Source organism: Passer domesticus, chromosome 22, assembly GCF_036417665.1.
Source record: "Passer domesticus isolate bPasDom1 chromosome 22, bPasDom1.hap1, whole genome shotgun sequence".
Classification (NCBI taxonomy): domain Eukaryota; kingdom Metazoa; phylum Chordata; class Aves; order Passeriformes; family Passeridae; genus Passer; species Passer domesticus.
Genome location: NC_087495.1, coordinates 1,224,289 through 1,247,795, shown reverse-complemented (window position 1 = coordinate 1,247,795; position 23,507 = coordinate 1,224,289). Strand labels below are relative to the sequence as shown.

The following is a 23,507-nucleotide window of genomic DNA, read 5'->3' as shown; positions in this document are numbered from 1 at the left end:
CTCTTTTCTTTGTCCCACACTTGTGTGTTGTCCATGTAGCACAAGGAGTGAGTGCATGTCTCAAGAGGGAAGGGAATGGTGTAGGTTGATGCAGAACTTGCCTTTGGAAACCTGTTGTGCTGCATGGTGAGTGCTGCTAGATGGGAGAGTGACAGAGCAGCTCCTCCTATTCTGCACAGCAAATAGGAGAAAGGAATACAAGTTGTGTGATGGTTGTTGTTTAAACCATGCCAGTAAAGGAAGGGGGTGGACTGAGGGGTAAGCTGGAGTTCAGAGGGCTCGAGAAACTCCTTATCTTCCAGGCCTGAGGTGTGGGTGCTGCTGCAGCCCTGCATCCACACCTCTCCTGGGCACTGCTCTGGATCCTGCACTCTGGAGGAACGTGTTGAGCTGTGCCCAGAATCAACAGACGCTGAGGAGCTCGCCTGGAGCAAAGGACTTGTGAAATAAAATAGCTCCAGTGCCAGAGCAGCATTAAGATTGTCAGAGCATGATACCATCCAGGACCATTGCTCCAGCATGTCCTTGTTTTTCCACCTCCTCCCTTGCCGGACTGCATTCATCAGTCAGGTCAAAACAGCTTATTGAAAACAGGATATCTTTCTTTCTTCCCAATTTTGAATCATTTTATCCAGCCCCAATTTTTAATTTGAACTATGTACTTTGGAGCCGTAGCTCCTCTGTGGTTTGGAGCGGGGTTTTATGGAGTTCTCTGTGTGTGTGCTGCAGTCTGGGAAGCCAGTGGGATCTGCTGGAGAGAGGAGCACGGCCTGGGCAAGACCCAGGAGAACCCAAGCTGGTGGCAGCCCTGCACGTAGTGACTGTCAGCTGCAGAGGAAGCTTCAGCTCCTGCTCTGTTGTTCAGGCTGATGAGGAGTTCCATTTTTATTTGGTGTCCCTGGTAACGAGCCATCCTGCCCTTACATGCTCTGCTCCAGCTCCAGTGTGAGTTCCTAGAGTTAATTCTTACCGTGGGCTGCATGGCCTGTGATCAGGTGTTCTTCTGGCCCTGGAACCCAGAGATATCCATTGTAGGTGTCAATTCCCAGTGTGTCCTTTACTGCTAGAGTGAGAACAATCAGAACAAAGGTGTTCAAGTCAACATGGGTGAGCGTGGAAAAAATGCACAATTCTAAAAGTGGAATTTAGGTTTGTCATTGCTCTTTAAATAGGGTAAAAGCTTAACCTTTTGGTTTTCTTCACAGCTGCCTTGCTTCTTGTTGCCTGTGTTAATGTATATATATATATATATGTATATGCACATATAACTACCACGTGAAGAGTCTGTATCTGTTTTGCTTTATTTAATTAAAGATGTATTATCCCAAACCTATTTTTGAACCTGTCCATGTAAGCTGTGCAAAATATCTTGTTGTGAGGACAGGTCTCCTTTTTCCTTCTGTGGGAAGAGCCTGTTCCCTTCCCAGCTGAGGCTGGAGTAGAAATGGTTTCCTGCCGCTTAATTTCTAATTGCATAAATGGAAGGGGGAAAAGTGGAAATTCTAAGTACCAAAAGGCATGTTAAATTTAGTATAATACACTCATCTGGAAACTATCACATTTTTCCTTCTTTCTTAAGCCTGCTGAAATCATTGCTTCGTCTGTGGCGTGATTTGGATTGCGACCAAAAAGTGCAAACAAGATAGGGCTGAAAAAGGCAGGTGTCCCTACCCCAGCTTAATGAGACCTTTTAGGAGAGAACTTGTATCCCAATTGTAATTGGAGTATACAGTGAGTAAGGAAACCATATCACTACCCAGGAGAAGGGGAAAAAAAAAGAAGCTGTTTGCTGACTAGAACTGGTTTTGAACGTTTAACAACTCCCCAAGTGCTCGACTGACCACAAATCTGCCTCTTTAACAGCTTGATTAGATGTCTGCTGAGGCTTTGAGATGAATAAACAAGTCACGGAAAAGCAGAGACAGCGGGGAAAAAAATATCAAGCTGCTTTTCTATTGTTTATCTGAGTTGTTCATGTTTGATCAAGATACCGTCATTGCTTTGTGTTCCAATCCTGCCTGGAGCCGTGGCCAAGAGCAGGACCTGGCTGTATGTGGTGCTGTACACACAAATAAAAACCAGCCTCTGCCCTGGAGAGTTTACAAACTAAACAGATGGGCTGCAGGGAGGTAGGAGGGTTTGTAATTCCCATTTCAGAGATGGGAGAAGCTGTAGGCAAGGTCAGGGAGAAGTCGTGCAGGGAATGTGGTGTGCAGCCAGGACTCTGACTGGAGGCCAGCAGCCCATCCTTCCCAACTGGTTTTTCACGTGGTGGTGGAGTCTCAGGGAAGGCTGCCCTTCATAGACTGGGAGACTCCAAAAGTGTTTGTGCCACCCTTTGCTATTTTCAAATTGCCCCAAATTCTTACTGGCAGATCCCTGAGAAAGTTAGGAATGATGATTTACTGTCCAGAGGCTGATATCTTATGGAATCACTAGTAGGTGTAAACCACCGTGATCCTCAATATTGACTTTGGTGATAACCTGAATCTGATAAGGAGAGAAAATACTGAAATATATTCCCAGTCCTTTGTGCCTCATGGATGAGGACGCTGCTGTGTTATCAGAACATAAATACAGTACCAGGAGAAAGGTAATGCCTTAGTAAATCTACCTTGAATACGAATTTAGGCAACAGATAGAGAAAGAGGGAAGATTAAGGAGAGCAGCATTCCAGTACCATTGAATCATGGATTGGTTTGGGCTGGAAGGGACCTTAAAGCCCATCCAGTGCCACCCCCTGCCATGGGCAGGGAGAACTTCCACTGTCCCAGGTTTTTCTAAGCCTGGTCCAGCCTGGCCCGGGACACTTCAGGGATCCAGGGACAGCCACAGCTGCTCTGGGCTGCCTGTGCCAGGGCCTCATCACACTCACAGGGAAGGATTTTGCCCAGTATCCGATTTAAACCTACTCCCTTCCAGTCTGAAGCCATTCCCCTTGTCCTGTCGCTCCAGGCCCATGTCCAAAGTCCCTCTCCAGCAGTGGAAACAGAGCAGTGATGGTGTAACTCAACTCTTCCAGAGAGTTCACAGGGATGATTCTCCAAAGGAGGGGGAATTGGTTTCCCAGCTGTTTTTCTTGGGTTCCCTCTGAGTTTGGGAACAATGCAAAAGAAATTACAAAGGTGTTGGTTTGCAAATGCAAATAGTGGGTGACAGGTGGACTGAAGGTGACAGGTGATGTGCCACGAGGTTCAGGTGATGCTGCAGCTGAAAGGAGAGGCTTGTGGAGCTGGGGAGCCCCTGATCCATGAGTGACCTGCTGGGAGAAGCCCATTTTTCAGCAGGTTCTGACCCAGAAGGCACCGCTGACCCTTCTTTTACTCCAAGGCAGCAGGGTTTGGTACCTACCCCACACACCTCCCAGTAAGAAATAAACTTTCTCCTCATCTCCCCCCCACTCCTCCCTTTGGAGGTCAGACTGGTGCAAATTTTGGCATGCCAGCTCTGCAGGCAGCTGGATGCAATGTGCACTGTGTCTGTACTGCTCCAAGAGTCCAGCCTATAGCCCACCCACAGTGAAATGCTTAGCTGAGATTGAAACTAAATGGGAACATAGTTTATGGAAATTCAGCTGTGGATGGCCGTGCTCTCGTGCCTTCTGGCTGTCAGCACTTTGCTGTGCTGCACTGCAGGCTGCTGGAGCTGCATTTTCCTCGTGGTGCTGGATACCCACCTCCTGGAGCTTATAAAGATGCTTCGAAAGTTGCTGGTGACTAATAAATCACTCTTCATCTCTAGGCTTTATTGTTGGTGCTTGTAAAGCCTCCAGCTCTGCGTTAGGAGTGGATGCCCCTTCCTGGAAAAGGTCACGCCCTGATCAGTTCAAATTCAGTTCATAAATCATGCAAAGGAGTGTGTTTCTTTTTAGAGGTTTTAGAGGATATTCTTCCTCCCCCTCGGTGCTGCACTTGAAGCTGTTAGCAGTGATAAACAGCTAAACCCAAACCCATTACTGCTCCCCTGGGCTGTGCATTCCCTGTGGATTGGGACTGAAGGACCTGGAGCTGCTGGAGACAGTCCAGAGGAGGCACCAAGGGTATCAGAGGGAAGGAGCAGCCCCACTGTAGGGAGAGACTGGGAGAACTGGGATTGTTCAGCCTGGAGAAGAGCAGGCTCCAGGGTGACCTCATTGTGACCTCCCAGCGCCTGAAGGAGCCAGCAGGAAAGATGGAGAGACTGTGGGCAAGGGCCTGGAGTGCCAGGACAAGGGGGCAGGGATGGATGGGACCTTGGGAAGGAATTCTGCCCTCTGAGGGTGGCGAGGAAATGGTGCAGGTTGTATTTGTGATTTTAACTAATTATCTGGAAGTAAATATAAAAGGCTGGCAGACAAACAACTGCTATTGGTTGGGATGCTGTGCAAGTGAAAAGGAAAGTGGGGCAATGTAGATTTTGGCCCAGACAAATGTCAAGTTCGGCATCCAGGAGCAACAAACACTGATAATACCTGGAGATGGCACAGCCTGGGGGATTATGGAACCCTGGGAACTGAAGGGATTGCTGCAAACAGGGAGAGGCACTGTGAGAAGTAAGGGCTGGAGGCTGAGGCTTGACCCATGCAGATGAACAGTGAGGCACTGAATCACACACTGGGATGAGCTGGGAGAGCCATGGGAGGATTTTCTAACTCCCAATGTCTTAAATGGAAGTTACTGAGCTCCACCTGGGAGTGACTGGGTGAAATCAAATGACTGTAACACACATGGATTCAGAGCTGGTGATCCAGCTGTGTTTGTTGGCTGTAAATTCTCTGAAACTTGTAAGGCCACAAAGGTTGCCTGCAGAATTCCTGGTCTCTGTCCCGTGGCTTAATCTGGTCTGAACTAAAGGCAGAGTGTTTTTAGCTGGAGGACTCTGCTCGTTGGACACTCCCTGAAGATGTCCCTGCTGTGCACCTCAGAGGGAAGGTAACCTATTTCTGTTCCTGCTGCTTTGTTCCTCAGCTCCTCCCCTTTGGACTGTTTTTCCTTGGGTTTGTTTGAGGGAATGGCTGATGGTGTGTGCTTCCCTTGCTCCTTTTTCCAGGCACGGGGCCCATTTTTTGTTTCATTCTCTCTGAAGATGCCATGGTTCCCTAGATAATCTGTCGAGAGATGGGGTGTTTCATATGTCAATAAATACATCTTTGGATGACGGATGGAAGCCTGGGGCTGGAGCTGCAGGGGAGTTATTGGGATGGAGTGGAGGTGCACTGGGATGGCTGCAGGGAAAGCCACATTGTCCTGCTGTTTGCAGCACAGGCTGGGCAGGCAAAGAGACTGCACTGGGTTCTTTTAAGGCCTGAGAAATAATTCCTTTAAATCTTTGGGAGCATCCTAGCAGGCCACATGCTTGTGGGAGGCTCCAGTTTACTATCTGCAAAGTCATGGATTTTATATCCATATTAGGTATAAATAGAGGTAGGCTGGCAGATAGAGGCAAGGTCACTGTGACTCCTCCGGATGAGCCCACGATTATTTCACTGGGGCTCCACATTTAACTCTTGTCGTGCACTGCAGCAGCCACTGCTGCCAAAATTAAAACCTGAATGATGCAAAGTTGGTCTAAACACAGATGTCTGAGCCTGTTCAGGGGAGCTGTGATAAGCTAAGAACTCATGGCCACTTTCATTTTATTCCTCATCAGCTGCAGTAATAGTCTCAAAAATCCCAATCCTGCTCCTGGGCAGGAGGAGAGGGAGGCAGTAAGCAGATTTCTCAGGGTCCCACATTTCTGATGTTATGAGCCAGACCCTTTAAATTATGAAAATCACATTATCAGGTTAAGAGTAGTATTTGCAATTGTACTTTGGAAGGTGGGGGGATTGTGAGCTGAGGGCTTTAATCTGCTAACAAATGCATATTTATTATTTTCTCTTTTTTTTAGTCAGCCTAATTCTGAACAATATTGACACTTGTAGCAGGATTTTGAAAAACTGGCACTTTAAGACCTATGATTTTGGGTGCTTTTCTTCAAGGCCAGAGAATTTGTGCATGAGGTTCTTCCCATGCAAGAGCAGTGCAATATTGCTCTGTGAGTCAGCCCCTTTCAGGCGGGTGCTGGTTTCCTTTCAGTAATGTGCAAAATGTTCCCTGCACACATGTGGATGTTCTAAGTTTGTCCTGCTGGTTGACAGTTTGAAGGAGCTCTGGTGCCAGAACTTCTCTGAACACACACAAGCACCTATTGTGACGGGGCCTGAGCTTGGCTGGGGCCTTCAGGCAGTGCTGCAAGAAAAATAATTAATATAATAAGAGGTTCTGAGTGATTGCAGCAGGGGGAAGTTGTGCAGCAGAGAATAAGATGGTTATCAGAGGGGATTTAACTGGTTGTAATGGAGGTGGAGGAAACTGGTTATTTTTGAAGTAGAAAAGGAAAAAAAGCTGTTTGAACTCGTAGGGATGAGGGCACCTGCAAATGAAGCTTTTCCAGCCCTGTCTGCTCAGAAGTTCCCCTGCAGACATGAACTGAATGCGAGGGGGACTGAGCATGACCTGGCTGCTGGGGGAGCGAGGGAGGGAGGGATGGAGGCAGGGAGGGGCCTGGGGTGCCTGGGAGCGATCGGGCAAGGTGGAAAACGGAGCATTAAACACACTCGGACTTGCTCGGGGATGGGAGGGGAACGTCCTTACTGCTGCCCCAGGGCCCCAAAACTGGCACGGCACTGGAGAGAAACCCCTAATCCCGGTGACCAGGGAGGGAACGGGGCTCGCTCGGCAGCCCGAGGAAGAGGAGGCTGATGGAGTGGAGGAAGCAGCTGCGGAGGCGCAGCCTGCGGAGCCGAGCTCGCATTCCCGGGGCCGGGAGCAGCGCAGCACCCCGCTGCCCGGCCGCATTCCAGGTCATTTGCCGAGCCCAGATGTTCGCTAATGGGCAAAAGAGAAAAGAGAAACCCTTTTCCTTCGCTGCCGAGCAGCCCCTGCCAGCCAGGTCTGTCCCTGGTTTGCTCTGCTGGGCCAGCCGGGTTCCCTGCAGGCCGGCTGCCGCTCCTCTGCCCGCACGGGGATGCAGCTCCAGCCCGGCTCCCGCCGCCGATGGAGGGGCTGCTCCACCTTCCTGCCGTGGCTGACCTTCCCTCCAGCCTCTGCCGTCACTGTCCCTCCCTCCTCCTTCCTGAGGTGGAGATGGGAAATCATCCCTCAGCTTTTTCAGTTGTTAAATCTTTGTGTCTCTCTTCTGGCACAAGCTGCTCCATTCACCCAGGGTGTGTATGCCCTTACACACAGCAGTTTGGGGTCTTGGCATCTTGGAGATGGGTTCTTGTTTATTTAGGAACCAAAAAGTTGGAGTTTAACCCCAGCAGGTGATGGTCTGCTGAGAGAATCATGGAATGGAATCCCAGAATGGCTTGGGTTGGCACAGACCCTAAAGATCACCTTGCTCCAGCCCCTGCCAAGGGCACGGGCACCACTCACAGTGAATCAGCTGCTCCAAGCCCAGCCTGGCCTTAACCAACTTTGATCCAGCCTCCCTCAGAGGGGAGCTGATCAAGAGCTGTCTTTATTTTAGGGACCAGCAGTGCAATTCTGCACCCATTTGCAGATCAGGTACAGAGATGAAAGGAGCTGCTCTGACATGGGTGGTCCACAGCAGACCCAGACATGAGGCCCCCAAGTCCCTCATGGGTCATGAAAGGGGCTTTATGTCCTGAGAGCCCTTCCTTGGACCCTGTGTGCTTTATCTCAGGGATAGTGAACAAAACACCAGTGGGGAGGAGATGGAATTCAGGCCCAGCTGTGGGATATGTGCAGGGCCATTTTCCCCACACTGCAGCCCTTCATGGACACACACACTCTCTCCCCCCTCACCTCCCACCCACCTTCCCCCCATGTGTTTTCTGGCATCCCACTGTGAGAGCTTTGGACTCTGCACTGACACAAATAAAAGAAATAGTTTTATTTTTAACTTACACATACACCCTTTTAATTCCCACACCCACAGTGCCAGGTCCTGTCCTGACAAGCGGGGAGCCCCTGGCGCTGTGGGCGTTTGTCAGCAGCCCAAAACAGCAGCAGTGGGTGAGGAGGGACGTCCTGGGTTTCTGCTGTGCCCCAGTGCTCAAAGCCTTGGTGATCCAGCAGCAGGGAAAGGGCTGAGGGGAAGGCACTGGGGAGGTTGTGGATGTTTTGGGCACAAAATATCCTGTACACACATCCTGTGTGTACCTGGTGGAAAACCAGCACGGAGTGGGCTGTTGTTGAGGGAGAGAGAGGAGTTGTGTCACTGTGGGAAAACATCACTGTGCTTTGGCACGGCTGTGTAGGGACAGGCAGCAAACTCCCCCGAGCCTGAGGGGAGTGGGAGCTGGTAAACAGCGGGGTGATGAGTGGAGCAAGAGCCTAAAGCTGCTGCTGAAGGCAGAGCCCCGGGCTAGGGAAGAGCTGAGCTCGGCTCCTTCCCTCCCTGCAGAGCGGCTGCCGCGGCTCTGTGCCTCAGTCTGTCCAAACGACATCTGCAGGCACCAGGTCACCACTCCTGGTTCTGGCTGTGATATCACATTGCCAAGGAGAAGGGAAAAAGTCTTGGCCCAGGGCTTTGACAGCCTTTCAGCAGCTTCTTTCATCCCCCAGCCAAGCCGCTCTGTCCTACAGCACCTCTGCTTGTTCCTCCTGACACCAGAAAACCTGAACCCTGCTCCTCCTGCCTCCCCACCCTCAGATCCGCTGATTGCTGTTTCCCTTTCATGCTGTTTACAGAACTGGAACAGGGATGAATAGTAGGAAGCAGTGAATGAACTGCATGCTGGCTCACAGCTCCTTGCAGAGCAATCACCCCTCAGTGCTGAGGATCCCACAAATCCCATCCAAATACTGAACCACGGGCCCCAAACACTCAGCTGAATTTCACCACAATGCCCATGGTCTGTTGCTGTGTAGCTGGTTGCATCTACATCTTACTTTTCCTTGTGAGAACTTGCTTCAAAGTCTCAGATGTCTCTTATTTCACTCATATTATTCAGAATAAAGCAGCCTCCTGGGCAGGAGTTTACTGCTGGTCATGCTGGCCCTGGGGAGCAGGTAGAGCATTGGTCAAAGGCCTGGGTTCAGCAGTGGGTGAAAATGCTGGGAAGCCAGATTTTTGGCTCCCGTTGGTGTGTGGTCGTGGCTAGAGGCTGTTCCTCTTGTTGGCCCTTTTGGGGTTGAGCAGTGAGTGCAGTACAGGGGCTGGGGAGGTTGCATTTAGCAGGATAAGAAAGTGATGTTGGAAGCAGCTTTTTGCCACCCTGTTTACAAATCCTATTATCCTGGAGCTGGAAGGAACCGGGCAGCAGGAAACCATTCCTCCACTGGCAGCCTGCAGCCTCCTCCAGCAAACACCCAGCCCCAAAGCCTCTCCCCACAGCTGCTGCCAGGGCACTGCCAGCACTTCCCCCAGCACAGCTGCTGCTCCTTGCCCTCTCCCCTTCCTGCTTCTCTGATCTCTATGCAAATCCTCGCACCAAGAGCAGCCAGCAGAACCCAGCCAAGCCTGGCAGGTATCTTTTGATTTGGGTAGTGTTTAATGTGGGGGCCTCTTCAGATTAATTGTGCCTTAACAGAAACAGAGCCCGTGGGTCTCCAGCAATTATCGTATCTGAAAGATGTGAATGGGGCTTCACTGAGGTGGGGTTTGGCTGGTTTTAATGGGAAAGGGAAAGAGGTAAAGAAAAAAGAAAGAGAAAAAGAGGAGAAAGAGGAAGGGAAAAGAAAAAAGAAAGAGAAAAAGAGGAGAAAGAGGAAGGGAAAAGAAAGGAAAAGCAAAAGAGAAACTCGTGCTCTCTAGTGCTGGAGAACTTTCCCAAAGTCTTTTCTGCAGCCAGGACTCTGCCCCACGGACTCTCTATCGCAAATTATGTTTAAATAAGAGTTGTTGGCGTTCAGTGAGCCCAGTCCAGATTGTTTATGCCACCGCAGAGCAAGTGCTGGGACATTCCCTCGGGCTCTCCTGGTCGAGAGAGCCCCCTCGTTTTGTGCCCGGGCGTTTCCAGCGGGCTCTCCCCGTTAGCCCGAGCACTTGCCGGGGGTTCCAGGGCCCGGGTCGGTGGGTGAGCTCCGTGCCCGGGGTGTTGGGGTTCCTGCTCTCCTCTCCGCGGGGCTCCCGGTGCGCCCGGCGGGGCGGGCGGGCGCTGCCGCTCCCTCCTCCCGCCGGCCGGCCCTCCCTCCTTTCCCCTCCTCTCCCTTCCCAGCCCGATTGTGCAATCGCGAGCGGCGGGGCCGGCGGCACCGCCCGGAGCCCGGCACCGGGGGGAGGGAGGCGGCAGCGCCCGCCCGCCCCGCGCCTCCTCCGTGGCCGCCCCGCCGCGCCGGGGATGCGGCAGCCGCCGGGCACCGCCGGGCCCCGCACCCCACGGGATGCGCCCGCCGTCTCCTGGCTGGTGAGTAGCCTTGGCTTTGTGTGCCCCCCACCCCCGCCCCGAACCTGCTGCTCTTTCCCCGCACCAGATTTTCCGTCTCTTTCCCTCGTGCTTCTCTTCTCCCCCCCGCCGGTGATGGATGGCCGGGAGGATGAGGATGTTGCCACGGGCAGAAATCGGTTGCAGATGAGGCGGACTTGGGGGGATCTGCTCTGCAATCGTTAAACTATTTCCACCGCCGCTTTAGCTCGAGTGGAATAAAAGCCTGGGAGCCGGGGAGCCGCGCTGTGCCGGTCGCACATCTGTGGTACAGAGTTCTTTCCTCCTTCCCATCCCTGCCGGGGTTTGAAACAAAAGTGCCGAGGGAAGAACGGGAACGCTCGGTATCGATTAACCGCACCAGCAGCGGACGCAGGGTAGTTCAACGATCATAAAAGAAAGAAGTTTTCCCGATGGCAAGGCAGTAAACTTTTGTTCCTTGAAAAGTTCATCCCGGGGATTAATTTACATCCTTGTTTCATGGAAATACTTTAGGCACTTACTATAAAGCTTATATCCAATATATCCCTACCTGTTTTTTGAACCCCAGCACAGCATTTCAATTTGTCTCAGTATTTGCAGCAGTTTTTATTCATTCCATACAATAGCTTCTGCATTTTAAGATCAGTGGGGATTTCTCTTTTTCTCTGGTAGGTGTTTTGGGAACAGAACGTGCTTTAGCTCTCTTTTGGGCTGCATTAAAGTTGATCTGGACAATCCCTTATTGCCTACTAACATTTCTCTTACGAGGACACAAGCAAGTTCTGCTCCACTCCACAATTTAACTTTTACATATAGGATTAACCCCATCAAATTAAAAATTCAGCCTGTGTGAAGTGTTGGTGGATTTAGGACACGGTAGCTTTTCCGTGCCGGTTTTTTTTTGAAAAATCTGCACCCTGCTGAAACAAGTGGGAAAGATCCTAGTCATATGGAGAGACCCAGATTTTCCCTTGTGTTTTCAGCCGAAGAACTCAGTGCCTTCTTTGCAATGTCCAACCAGCCAAAAATCAGCTGCACACACTGGGCACTTCTGCCTTTTGAAGGCAGTCTCCCATCTCGTAAAAGGCTGCTCGCCTCAAATTTGCAAACCGCAGGATGGGAAATGGAATTTGCCTTCAGTATAAAAATCCCAAGTGTTTGCAAACAGCCCTGAGAAGAATCCGGGCTCTTGGCGTGACCTCCCAGCGCTGAATTCCAGCTCGGGGAGTTTGCGGTCTCACAAAAAGGGCAAACGAGCAAAGGCTTCCCGAGTGCCCGCTCGTCTTTCCAGAGCAAGGAAAACAGTGGAGCTGGAGGGAATTTTGGGTGCTCTGGAGGTGCAGGATCGGGCCCTGAGCCAAAGTGCTTTTCAAGGAGCCTTGAAGAGCTGCCCTGTTGGAGTGACTTTGCTTGTGGCGTGCGTTGGCATTGCCGAGGGCGGATTAAGCTGGTGCAGCCATGGGAAACCTGCCCAAGGAGCAGAGGAAACTCTGGGCAGTTATTCCTGCCCAAACTCCGTGCTGTTCCCATTAAAACTTTAGCAGTTCTTCTGCCAGATCCCATATCCGACCACGGGGCGGGCAGAGCCAGGTTCTTGCTCCGTCCTTGGGCCTTGCTCCTGCTCTTTTTGTTTTGAAGTTTGCTGGAAAAAACCACTCTCCTCTGTGGTCGCATGGGCTCGGAGATCCCCTGTGACAAAGCAAGGAGCACAGTAACAGGGGTCCAGCACGGCTGAGGGCAAAGAAACTTCACACCCGCTCAAATCAGACTCTTAAAAACCTGAACAGCTGATAAAAATTGTCCTTCTGGGGGAGTTCTGGAGCGAGAGGCGGTCTGTCCTCTGTTAGCCCTGGCAGGGCTGTGCTTGCTGTTCTCCAGACCTTTGTTTCTTGTGCAGCGCTGTTTAGGGAGGGAGGGCCGTGGGGGCCAGGGCTTTCCTGGACATAAATTAGCACTGAGGGTGGGAAGGGAACAGCCCAGCACCCATGGCAGCAGTTGTGGGGCTGGGCTGGGCTGTTGCCCCGCTCCAGCCAGGATCGCAGCCCTGCGGAGCTGAGCCTTGGAAATGGCGTCACGATGGAGCCCTGCTCGGGCCACTCTTAGATGTGCTTTAAGCCTCATTCTCTGACACAGAGCTCAGGCAACCTGTCCAGAGCGGGGAAGGGAGTGCTGTTGGGGTCACAGTGGGATTTCCTTGTGGGCCCAATCCTGCAGTTTTAGGAGAAACGTTCTAAATGTCAAGTGTGAGGTCAGTCCTAGCGAGACTGAAAATACCAGCTGGGCCGTGAGCTCTTACATTACCTCCAAACCCCTCTGGCCTTGCACTTCATGTGTTTTTCTGCTTTGGCCAGTGCCATGGGTAAATAACACAGATGTTGGGTTTGTGCCTTCAGAACTGAGGAGGCTCCTGTGGTGTAAAGCAGAGACCAAAAGAGGACAAAAGCACATCAGGTCATGAATTTCTGCTGCTGTGACCAAGAGATGGCCTGAACGGGTATGAAGGGAGAGGGAGACAGCAGGGAGGATCCTGAAAGATCCACAGCTCCATCCACAAGCTCTTTTCTCCTTTGCTCTTTCCCCTTCTTGCTCCAGCAGCTGGGAACCTGATCCTGCAGGCGCAACCCCGCTGCGCTGGGTTTTTATGCAAGTTTGGTAATGAATGACCGAGCCAGGCGAAAGCCAGCGTGGTTGGCATCCGAGACAGCTCCCCTCGCTGCCTGCAGGAATTAAAAAAATCATCATCCTGGTGGCCACTCTGCACTGGAACTGGTTTTATCTGGTTCCAGTTAGGCTTGTTTTGAGTAAGACGAGCGGTGCCAGATTCTGATCTCATTTGCACCAGTGGAGTCATTTGGAGGAGCCGGTCCCAGTTTACCTCACTCTAAGCGAAAGCAGAACGGGCCCTGCCGGGAGCAGCTCTCCGAGGGGCAGTGCCCGGTGCCTGCCCGCAGGTCCCGGCCGGGAGAGCCAGCGGCTCCCGGAGCCGCCCGCGGGCTGCGGGGCTCCTGCGCTCCCGCCGGGCCGGGCCGGGCTGTGCCTGGGCACGGGGACCCGAGCGAGCGGCCCGGCGCTCTGGGGAGCTGCCGGGGCCGGGGGTGCTGCTCGGGCTCCCATGGGGGATGTGGGGGGGAGGAGGAGATCCTCCCTGCCCAGCTGGTGGGAAACTCGCAGGGGTCAGGGATAGCATGGAGAGAGCAGCACAATCCCTGTTATCCGTGGGGCTTTGGAAGGAGCTGTTGGACACCTACCCTGGATGGCCTCGGCCCCAGGCTGGCTCTGGCACGGCTGTGTGGGAACACCAGCTCCAGGGAGAAGCAGCCGGGCCCCGCTCAGGTCCGGGCATGCGAGCGAGCCTGGGGCTGAAACGCTGCTCCCAGCTGTGCTCGGATCAGCTGCACCGGCTCCGACCCGGCTGGGAATGCTCCAGGCACGGCTCTAGACCGGCCCTGGCCCGTGCAGGGCTTGGGCAGAGCCTGGACCCCCTGCCCAGTGAGCTGGGGCTGCCAGCCCGCTGCTCCCAGAGCCGCCGCCGCTGCTGCAGGCTGGTCCCTGGCTCCTTTTCCAGCTCCCCACAAAGCTGATCTGGTCCCAGGCTCCTTTTCCAGCTCCCCATACAGCTGATCTGGTCTCAGGCTCCTTTTGCAGCTCCCCACACAGCTGATCTGGTCCCAGGCTCCTTTTGCAGCTCCCCACACAGCTGATCTGGTCCCAGGTTCCTTTTCCAGCTCCCCACACAGCTGATCTGGTCCCAGGTTCCTTTTGCAGCTCCCCACACAGCTGATTTGGTCCCAGGTTCCTTTTCCAGCTCCCCCAAAGCTGATCCTTGCTCCCATCCCACTCCTCCAGCTGCTCTTGGGGGCTCCAGGAAGAGGGGCAGTGGAGGTGTGGGACCAGGATATGTTCCTGAGCTTTAGGTTGATGCATTTTCCTGGCCGTGATTGTTTTTAATGCTAAAGAAATTGAGCAGTTGAAAGAAATGACCAGAAACTGTTGATATGACTCTTGCCTCTTCTACAGACCATTAGTGGGCCCCTTTTCCAGCAGAGCTCCTTCAGAGCTCCATCCTAAGCCCAAGTCCAGAGGTAGTTTTCCAATGACTTCTGTAGGTAAAGCATCTTGGATTTTTTTTTTCCAGCTGCAAAAAATGAGTTTCCCAAGAACTCAGTGCATGGTTGAGAAGCCAGATTAAAACTCCCAATGTACCAACATCTTTTCACATTCTGGCCAATGTGGGGAGTGCAGAAGGCTTTAAAAAATGCTGCACTGCTTTTCTTTATTTCTGCAACTTGCCCAACCATGCTTGAGTGGAAATTAATATGTTACAGAAAGGGAAGCTCTAACATCTGCTTCTGAAAGGAGCAGACACAGCCAGGTCCACAGTGAGAAACGACACAGCTTTTGCTCCGCTATCAAAAAGTTCTTAGGATGGATTCTTGTGGTTGTTAAATATCAAATGTCTTCCTGTGGTAGTTCCCTGTTTATTTTTTTGTAATTTCTCCCCAGATTTTGCAGCTCAGCGAAGCAAAGATTTCTGAGCTCGGCAGAGATTTCTGTGCTCAGTTAAGCACTCCTGTGTCCTGCTGTCCTGAAGAATTACCTCCAGACATTCTCAGTGCAGAGTTCTCTTCCCTCTCCCCTGCCCATATCATACCTCAATCAGATTATTTGGGCTGTTACAGTCACTACAGTAAGGGTCCCCTCAACTGTAAAGTTTTAGCTAAATGCAAATTTAAAAAAGGGGGAAGTATTTAATAAGAACAGGTATTAAATAACATCTGTTGTTTTGATAGATGTTTTTCAATACACAGTGACTTTTCTATTTTTTGCAGTTGAGATTTCAGCTTCCCCTCTTAATAATGCTGGCTTATAAGTTGTTTTGTTCCATGTAAGCAAATATTATTTGAGTTCAGTTTCCTAAGAGCCAATCCCCAGTAGTGTTCAGAAGTTACAGACCTAATCCTGTGCCTGAGGAGAGAACTGCCCTGGATCTTTCTGGGATGTTTCTTTCCAGCTGCCACCAAGCAGACACTTTACTCTGGCTTTGCATCCTTTTAGGTGCCTCAATAACAATTTTCCTTTTAGCCTTTCCTGCAGTGAGATCTCTCCTGGCCACCTGCACACTCAGCAGTGATCCCACACGAGTCCTTGAAGAGCTCCCTCCCCTGCCCTGCAGCGCCGTGTCCTGCTGTGACTCCCCCCCACGCTGTCCCCACCTGGCTCCCACCTGCCCTGTGCCTTCCCCCTGCGCTTTCCACCCAGGAATGTGGGCTGAGGGCTGCTGGCAGCCAGCCCTCCCTCCCTCCTCCCGGACAGCCCCTTCTCCCCAGACACCTCCCTGTGCTTCCCACGCTCCCTGCGCCCATCCGCTCACCTGTGCTCCCCTGCCCCTGCTCTTGCAAGCAGGGAAACTGAGGCACAGAGCATCTTTGGGCCCTCCTCTGCTCCGTGTGGCAGCTCTTGTCAAGCAGCACAAATAACCAGAGGCACACAGTGTGCTGTGGCTCCTGTCCCACGCCAGCCTGGGGTCACTCCTGGCATCTGGGCCCAGCAAGGGCAGAGCCCGGCTGGGTGGAGAGCTGGAAAGGAAGGACAGCCCTGTGTCCAGGGGGGCAGGACAGGGGAGGGGATCCCAGCTCTGACCCAGACCAGGAGCCAAAGCCTTCCCCTTGTCCATGTCTGCTGAGAGCTCGTGTGTCACAGAAGGGCCTGGATCCCTGAGGCACAGCACGGAGTGAGCCCCATTTCTGTGCTGTGTTCACAGCCTGGGAGCCTCAGCCCAGTGATGTTTGGAAAGCTTTGGGGGTTTTTGTCTCTCAGAGCCTGCGGCGCCTCGTGTGTGGCCATGAGCACAACCTACCTGTGTTTGTGGTTCTCTGTATTTGGCAGAATTGCAAGATCCTGGATAAGAAAAATACCTATAAACACATTAAACAACTCGTGAAACATTCCCCATGTCCACCTGCAAGCTTGTCTTGTGTTATGGTGTAAACTTCCCACTGGAAAAAGAGGGTAAAACTGATTAGATCTGTTTTATTTTCCTCCAGAAGTGTTTGGTTTCCAAATGTCTGGGAACAGCTGTGGGCTGGATGGTGGGAACGTGGCCTCCGAGGTAATTCCAGTGATTGTCCTCCGGCCCATGGAACGATGGAGATTTTCCCAGCTGCTCCCAGGCGCTGGTATTGTCCTGACAGGGGGACTCCTGAGAGTGCTGGGATTGCTGGGATGGGAGGAAGGAGTTGTTCTAGGTGACACAGAACATCTGAGGTGGTAGCAGAAGATCTCCACGCTGTCGGGGACCCCCGCTCTGCTGGGGTGGTGCCCTGGCCCAGCTGCCCCTCAGCTCCTCGGGCACGGGCTGGGAAGGGGCTCTGGAGCACGAGGCTGCAGCTGTGCCTGCGCTGAGGAGTTGTTTGTGCCGGGAGCTGGGATGTGCCAGGTTCAGGGCTGAGTCATTTATTTCCCAAATGCTGCCGGAGGGATGGCGAGGAAGCTGCCATGCGGCTCCCTGCAGAGGGAGCAGGGGGGAGACCCTCACGGGCCGGTGGCTCTGCCGGAACTGAGCTGAACTTTCTGCTTGAAGAGCTTTGACTAGCGGGGAAAAAAATGTGCCTCGGTTCGGAGAAGAGAAAGAAGCCCCTGTGTGCGGGGAAGTGGCTGCTCCCGCCGGGTCAGCTGGGGAACACACTTGTTCCTTTCGGGCTGCAACGTGTAATTTAGCTTGTCACGGAGGAATGTGCTCAATGCCTTTATTTAATGGGGAATTTGCAAACCTGCTCGGGTGCCTATCTTCCTTTTTCCCTTCCCTTCCCAGCCGGGGGAGGAGAAGGAACACGGTGCTTTTGTCTCGGTGGCTGTGGCTGCTGTCAGATGAATGGTGTTGGTGGCAGCTCTGTTCGCATGACTGGTTTGAGCTATGGACACGCTGCTCCCAGCCCCGGCTCCCTCCCAAACTCAGCTGCATCAGATGTTTTCCTAGGCACTGGCATAAACCTCGTTACTTACTAGAAAAGTAGCCCTGCGGGTTCCAGGACATTCCTGGGAGAAGGAAAACACCATGTGCTGGGGATGTGGTGTGCTCGAGGCTGCAGGTCAGTGGGGGATAGCAGTGCTGGGGCCAGGGTGCCCTGAGGAATGGGGCACTCTTGGAACTGCTCCAGCTCCAAAGGGGGGCCTGCTTCCCCTGCTGGGAATTCCCCAACTCCCCACCCTCCCACCACCCCTTGCACAGGGAACGGCGGCCGTGGGGGCCCTGGTTACAAACACACCCTGCTCAGGAAAGCAGAAGGCTTCAGCACATGTCTAAGTGCTTTCCTGAATCCAGGCCAGGCCCTGTGCTTTAGCAGAGCACAGCCTCACTCATCTTCACGGGAGCCCAGATGCTGGGAGAGGATCCCTCGTGCCTCTGGCAGTGGGTCTGCTCTGAGCAGCAGAAACTCCTCCATGGACACAGACCCCAGGAAACAGGACGTGCCAGCACAGACAGGAATTTTGCCTCTTTGCAGCTTGGTAGAGATGCACAGAAACCTGGAAAAAAACCCCACCTTTCTTAGGAAAGAAGGAAATTGCTCTGTAATTGGGCATGTGGAAGTGAACTTGTGTGCTGACTCCAGAGGAATTTGGGTTGTTCCCCGGGGGGTTGTGATTGCTGTTTGGGTCACATCCCAGCTCTGATCTCGGACTTGCCTTGGGGAGCAGGATTCCTCAGCACAGAGCCGCTGGCATTTGAGGAATGAGTGATGCTTGTTTCAGAAAGCAAACCAAGTATGAGTCTGTGTGTGCAGCTTAGCCATGTTCATCCTTCAGAAATTGCAGAATTGCCCCACTGAAATGGAAAAAAACCTCAGGCACAAGAGTCCTCTTCAGGACAGACGCATTTAACCCCACAACTCTCATTAGTGGTAGTGCAAGCTCAGGAGTTAAAACCCTCTGTTTATCTCCAGCCAACACCTGCAAAGTCTCCTTTGTGCAGGTATTCCCACCAGGGAGCCATGGGATCCATATCCCACAAGTGCTGGGGGGGATTACAAAGCCAGGGCTTTGCAGGTGCTGCTGCATTATATTACCGTGGTTCTTGTGTCACCAGAAAATGAGGAAATTTAGCAGAGACCCCACAAGATTCCTCCAGAGATCCTGTGAGTGAGGAGTGCTTTTCTGTGTGCCATGGGATGGAAAACAGGGAAGAATCTTTCTGGTCTGTCTCTTGATTCAGAGCCAGGAGGTTGAGCTCAGTGGAGGGATAACAGGGCAAAATCCCATAACGACCTTAAAATCCCTGAGTGCTCAGGAGGTGTCTCAATCATTTAGGTAAATCTGATGGCCCTGCAGCCAGGGGGTGTGAATGAGGACTCCAGAGGAACAGGGCATTTTCCCTCTCCTTCCCAGCAAGTGTTAGAGGGCTGGGCTCAGGAGCCATGGGAATCAACAGCAGTCTTTCCAGTGTGGGCTGTGGATCGTCGTCTGGATAAATAAATAGAAGGAAATAACAAATAACATGGTTCTAACAAATATTTTAGGAAGTATAAATGCCTTTCACCATGACTCCATCCAAACCCTTCACAGGAAAAAATTTCCCTGTTTCTGTGCTGCTTTTCCAGCTGCCTTTCCTCAGGGATTTGGGAGTGTTAATTCAGGCACCCCGGCTGGAGAGCAGAGCAAGGAAACCTCGGGGGGATTTCTCTGGGGTGGGCAATGACCTCCAAGCCCACCACGTCTGCGAGCGAGGTCTGTCCTTGTGACAAGGCCCCCCCTTGTCCCGTCCTCGGAATAACCCTCTGCAGAATTCGAGTGTCTCTGTACAAATAAACGTTGTACTGTTCTTTCCTGCGTGTTTCCAGCCTCTGGGCTGAGCTTTCCCCGTGCTGCTGCCTTGCAGCGACACCTGCTGCGCGCTCCCAGAGGAGAGGGGTCCGGGCAAGGCTGCCCTTGGCTTCCCAGGGGGGAGAAAAGGAACCGGGAAAGCTTGTTCCTTCTTCAAATAAAAACATTTTTGTGGTGTGGGACTTCTCCAGCCTGGCTCGACTCGTGGCGGTGACACTTTTGGTTTGCAAACTTCTCCCAGCCCTGTTTTGGGTGGGAAATGAGGAAAAGCTGCTGTTGTTCCAGGCACAGTGCTTGCGAGAGGCAAGGCAGGTATCTGGCTGGCCCAGAGCTTGTTTGGAAGAGGAAAGAGGCAGAGCAGCACATCCCATGCCCCGGGCACAGTTCTGGGAGCTGTTCTGGCCCCAGCAGTGGCTGTGGAGGGGGATCGTAGGGATCCATCCAAATTGTCTGTGAGAGAGTGCATTTCCCAGATCACAGCTGAAGACATTAATTAAGCCTTCTGCTTAAACTCCCAGGCAGGCTGACAAAAGAGCAGGGCCCTTGGCATCATTAAGGAAGGGAAGCAAAACAAAGGGAATAGGTTGATTAGCAGAAGTGAGAAATTGGTTATACATACAGCAGTGTGATCTAATTACAACAGACTTACAGTCTGAATGAAACTTACAGTGAACGAAATGAAACTTACAGTGCTGAGGATGTAGCATTAGGAAATAGCATTAATACTGTGCAGAAAGAAATCCAGTTTGCATGCTGCAAGACCAAACAGGACACACCAGGTCCAGTGGGGCTGGACCTGTGCTTGCAACAACCAAGAACTTCCTGGGGGTAGGAGAAATGGGCTGCTTTGCCAGTTTTCTTTGCTGCTAACGTTTTGCTCTTTGTGTGCAGGTGTAGGATTTTGGCAGAGCTGGCCATGATGTTATGGTTCGTGGTGGGGGCCCTGTTCCCAGCGCTGCTCCTGGCTGCTCCACCACCCATAAACAAGCTCGCCCTCTTCCCGGACAAGAGTGCCTGGTGTGAGGCCAAGAACATCACCCAGATCGTGGGGCACAGCGGTTGCGAGTCCAAATCCATCCAGAACAGGTACAGCTCTGCCCTCAGGCCAGGGCTAGAAGCAGCTGGTGGCTCTGGAGTGCCTCTGGGGACTGTCACTTGCACAGGAAGCCAGGCACAGTGTGCTGCCTCTGTCTCAGGGGAAGGTCAAATCTCTGCCCTTGCTGGGAAGAGCAGCACCTCCCCTGAGCCCCACCCCTCCTGCTGTCTTTGCAGGGCCTGTCTGGGACAGTGCTTCAGCTACAGCGTCCCCAACACCTTCCCCCAGTCCACAGAGTCCCTGGTTCACTGCGACTCCTGCATGCCAGCCCAGTCCATGTGGGAAATTGTGAGTATCCTGCTCTGCTCCATGGGGCCCCAGCTCTGCTGTGACACCACCTCAGGGCCAGTCCTTCTCCTTCTCTGGGCTTTTCCCACTCATAGTTTCCTTCCAGGGCATCTCTCAGGTGACTGTACCATGTCCTGAGATGCCTGGGTAGAGGAAGGAGCTGGTGGAAGCTCTGCTGAATGATCTGTTATCCCTCTATTTGCAGAACCATCCCTGTCGTTCCCTGTATTATTTATCCCTATGCTTATCCACATTCCTGCTCCCTTTGTCCACCTGCATCCCACTGGGAGATCTGGCTGTGTTTGATGTCCAGAAGTTCATCCTTAAACCTCACAGTTCCGTGTCACCTCTGATCCTGGCAGAGCCATAAACCTTGGTCCAAGAGAAGCCCAGAGCCCAGGGAACTGGCTCTGCTCTCTGCCTCCCTTTCAGCTCACATTTGATGAGAGGGTTTAGCCCAAACTGCCCAGGCTGCTTGGCTTCACCTCTTGTGGGTGGCCTTTGCTGTCTCACGGATATTGCAGTGCCAGCAGTGCCTGGGAGCTGAGTCCTGCTGGAGTCAGTGCTGAAGGGTGGGAGTGAGCTGGGGGTTGGTCTCTCCTGCCATGTCTCAGGTGAAAGGAGGAGAGGAAATGGCCTCAGGTTACACCAAGGGAGGTTCAGATTAGATATAAGAAAAAAAAAAATTCACTGAAAGGGTGGTCAGGCTTTGGAAAAAGTTCCCCAAGGAGGTGGTGGAGTCCCTGTCCCTTGGAGGTGCCCAAGGAATGACTGGACAGGGCAGTCAGTGCTCTGGGCTGGATGACAGGGTGGGGACGGGTCATAGGTTGGTTTTGGAGGTCCTTTACAATCTTAATGATCTAGTGATTCCATGTTTAGAGGTGACTGTGGTGGTGCTGGGTTGATGGTTTGACTTGATGAGCTTGAAGATCTTTTCCAGCCTTGACGCTCCTGTCATTTTCCCAAGACATTCCCAGAGAACTCCCACCTTGCAGACTGACTGTGGGTTTGCTTCTATGGATAGAAACCCATCACATCTGGCCTAAACCACTCCAAATCTGCAAGGTCTGGGGCAGGTCACCCCTCCCACGATGGGAGCCTGAGCACTGACCCGCTGTGTCCTTGTCCCGCTGCCTAGGTGACACTGGACTGCCCAGGCAACGAGGAGATCCCCAGGGTGGACAAGCTGGTGGAGAAGATCCTGCACTGCAGCTGCCAGGCCTGTGGGAAGGAGCCGAGCCACGAGGGAGCCCTGTTCAACGTGTACCTGAACGCCGAGGAGAACATGCCCCACGAGGGGCCCGCGCCCCACCACTACCCCCACCACCAGCAGGAGCTGGAGGAGCCGCCGGCCTCCAGCCACCACCACCACGAGGAGGAGGGCGAGGAGTGACCCGTGTGGACTGTCCTGGCAGGGCTGGGCGAGGGCTGGGGCCAGGCTTTGGGGAGGGAGGGGGGTGCTGCAGTCTTTCCCGTCAAATCACTGCCCTCGCGTCAGCCCCGACACTGCGGGGCACAGGCAGGGCTGAGGCTGGAGCTGCAGGCTGAGACACGAGGGCTTGGCCTTCCTGGATGCACAGAGTAATAATAATAATAATAATATATTGAGAGGAGTGGCACGAGGGGCTCTGGCTGAGAGCAGGCGCTGGGCCAGGCTCGAAGGGCTCTCTGCAGGCTCCCAGCCCTGGGGGGATCCCTCTGAGTCCTGCCGGGTTCTCCTCATGCCCAGCGTGGAAGAGGAAGGGAAGCAGCCTCTCCACAGTCCCAGGAGGGATCCACATCTCTCTGGGGTGGTGGGATGAGCAGCCCCCTCCTGCCTCCTCTCCCCCTGCCTGCCCACAAGGGCTCAGTATGGACACGCTCCTGGCACCCACTGGATCTTGGTCCCAGCCCAATCTTTGTATCAGGTGGCTCTTGGGGAGGGTTTTGCCCCAGGATGTGCCTCTGGGACTGTACGTGAGGGCACTGGGAACCATAGTAGTGACAACCCTTACCTTGCTGTCCCCAGGGTCATCACGTTGCTCCCTGGGGACAAGGGACGTGGATTGTGAGCGGTGGGGCTTCACATTTTGGGGCTGCAGGGGAAGGCCAAGAGCTGGGGGGGTCTGGGGGAGGTTCCACCCCTGTCCTCCCTCTCCCTGCTACACTTTCATGGTGGTGGAGGGAGAAGGGGCTGGAACGTCCCTGTGCAGGGAGTGCTTGGGCAGGGCTGGGGGTCGGGGTAGGCATGGCCTCTGCTGCCCCTCTCTGTTGTTTAAAGCTGATTCCTTGGCGTTGTCCTGACAAGAGCTTCCAGAGCTTGTAATCGAATGTCTCCCCCTCCTTTTGACAAGTTTTGGGTTTTGTTATTGTTTTTTGGTGGTTTTTTTTTTTTTTTTTTCTTAAATAAATTAGTTCTGAGTTCCACTGCTCAGTGCTCTGATGCCTGTCTGGTTTTTGGCAGAGCTGACGCCAGGACAGGCAGCAGTGCCAGAGGCTGCAGGGCAGGGGAGAGCCGTGGTTGCCACAGCTTTGAGCTGCATTCCAGCTGGGAAAAGGAGGAGAGAGATGCTGGAAGGAAAACCGAGCCCGAATCCTGAGCGTATGGGCTGCATGTGGCTGGGGGAGCCTGCCCGGGGAGCCTGCTCGGCAGCTGCGGCCGGGAGTGCTGGGTCCCGCTCGTGTGGGAGGATCTTGCGGCCTCCCCGCAGCACGCGAGCCCGCGGCGCTGCCGCCGCTAGAGGCCAGCCTCGGCCCGGCCTGCCCCGGCATCCAGCCCGGCCTGCCAGGCATCCATCCCGGCCTGCCCCGGCATCCATCCCGGCATCGCGGCCCGGACTGCCCCGGCACTGAGCTCAGCTCCCACTGTCCCTCAGAGCTCAGCTCTCACTGTCCCCTTTATTGAGCTCAGCTCTCACTGTCCCTCACCGAGCTCAGCTCTCCCTGTCCCTCACTGAGCTCAGCTCCCACTGTCCCTCAGAGCTCAGCTCT

At 53.3% G+C, this 23,507-nt stretch overlaps 1 protein-coding gene across 2 annotated transcripts; it reads left to right on the top strand.

Moving 5' to 3' along the window:
* Positions 1-9,356: 9,356 nt before the first annotated feature.
* Positions 9,357-22,946, top strand: NBL1 (NBL1, DAN family BMP antagonist). Of its 2 annotated transcripts, none has more exons than XM_064397380.1 (4): positions 9,357-9,457; positions 20,045-20,239; positions 20,426-20,537; positions 21,676-22,946. In XM_064397380.1, exons 2-4 carry the CDS (start codon positions 20,070-20,072, stop codon positions 21,928-21,930), a joined length of 537 nt encoding a protein of 178 aa, XP_064253450.1. In that variant the 5' UTR covers positions 9,357-9,457; positions 20,045-20,069; the 3' UTR covers positions 21,931-22,946. The 2 variants fall into 2 exon arrangements, with proteins under 2 accessions (XP_064253450.1, XP_064253449.1); XM_064397379.1 differs by lacking the exon at positions 9,357-9,457 and adding an exon at positions 10,177-10,336.
* Positions 22,947-23,507: the final 561 nt, after the last annotated feature.

Excerpts from the sequence above, each read along its gene's own strand:
- NBL1 (XM_064397379.1), top strand. The coding sequence starts at position 10,314 with ATGCGCCCGCCGTCTCCTGGCTG. Across the intron at positions 20,240-20,425 it reads TCCAAATCCATCCAGAACAG|GGCCTGTCTGGGACAGTGCT; the intron begins GTACAGCTCTGC and ends CTGTCTTTGCAG. Across the intron at positions 20,538-21,675 it reads CCCAGTCCATGTGGGAAATT|GTGACACTGGACTGCCCAGG; the intron begins GTGAGTATCCTG and ends CCCGCTGCCTAG.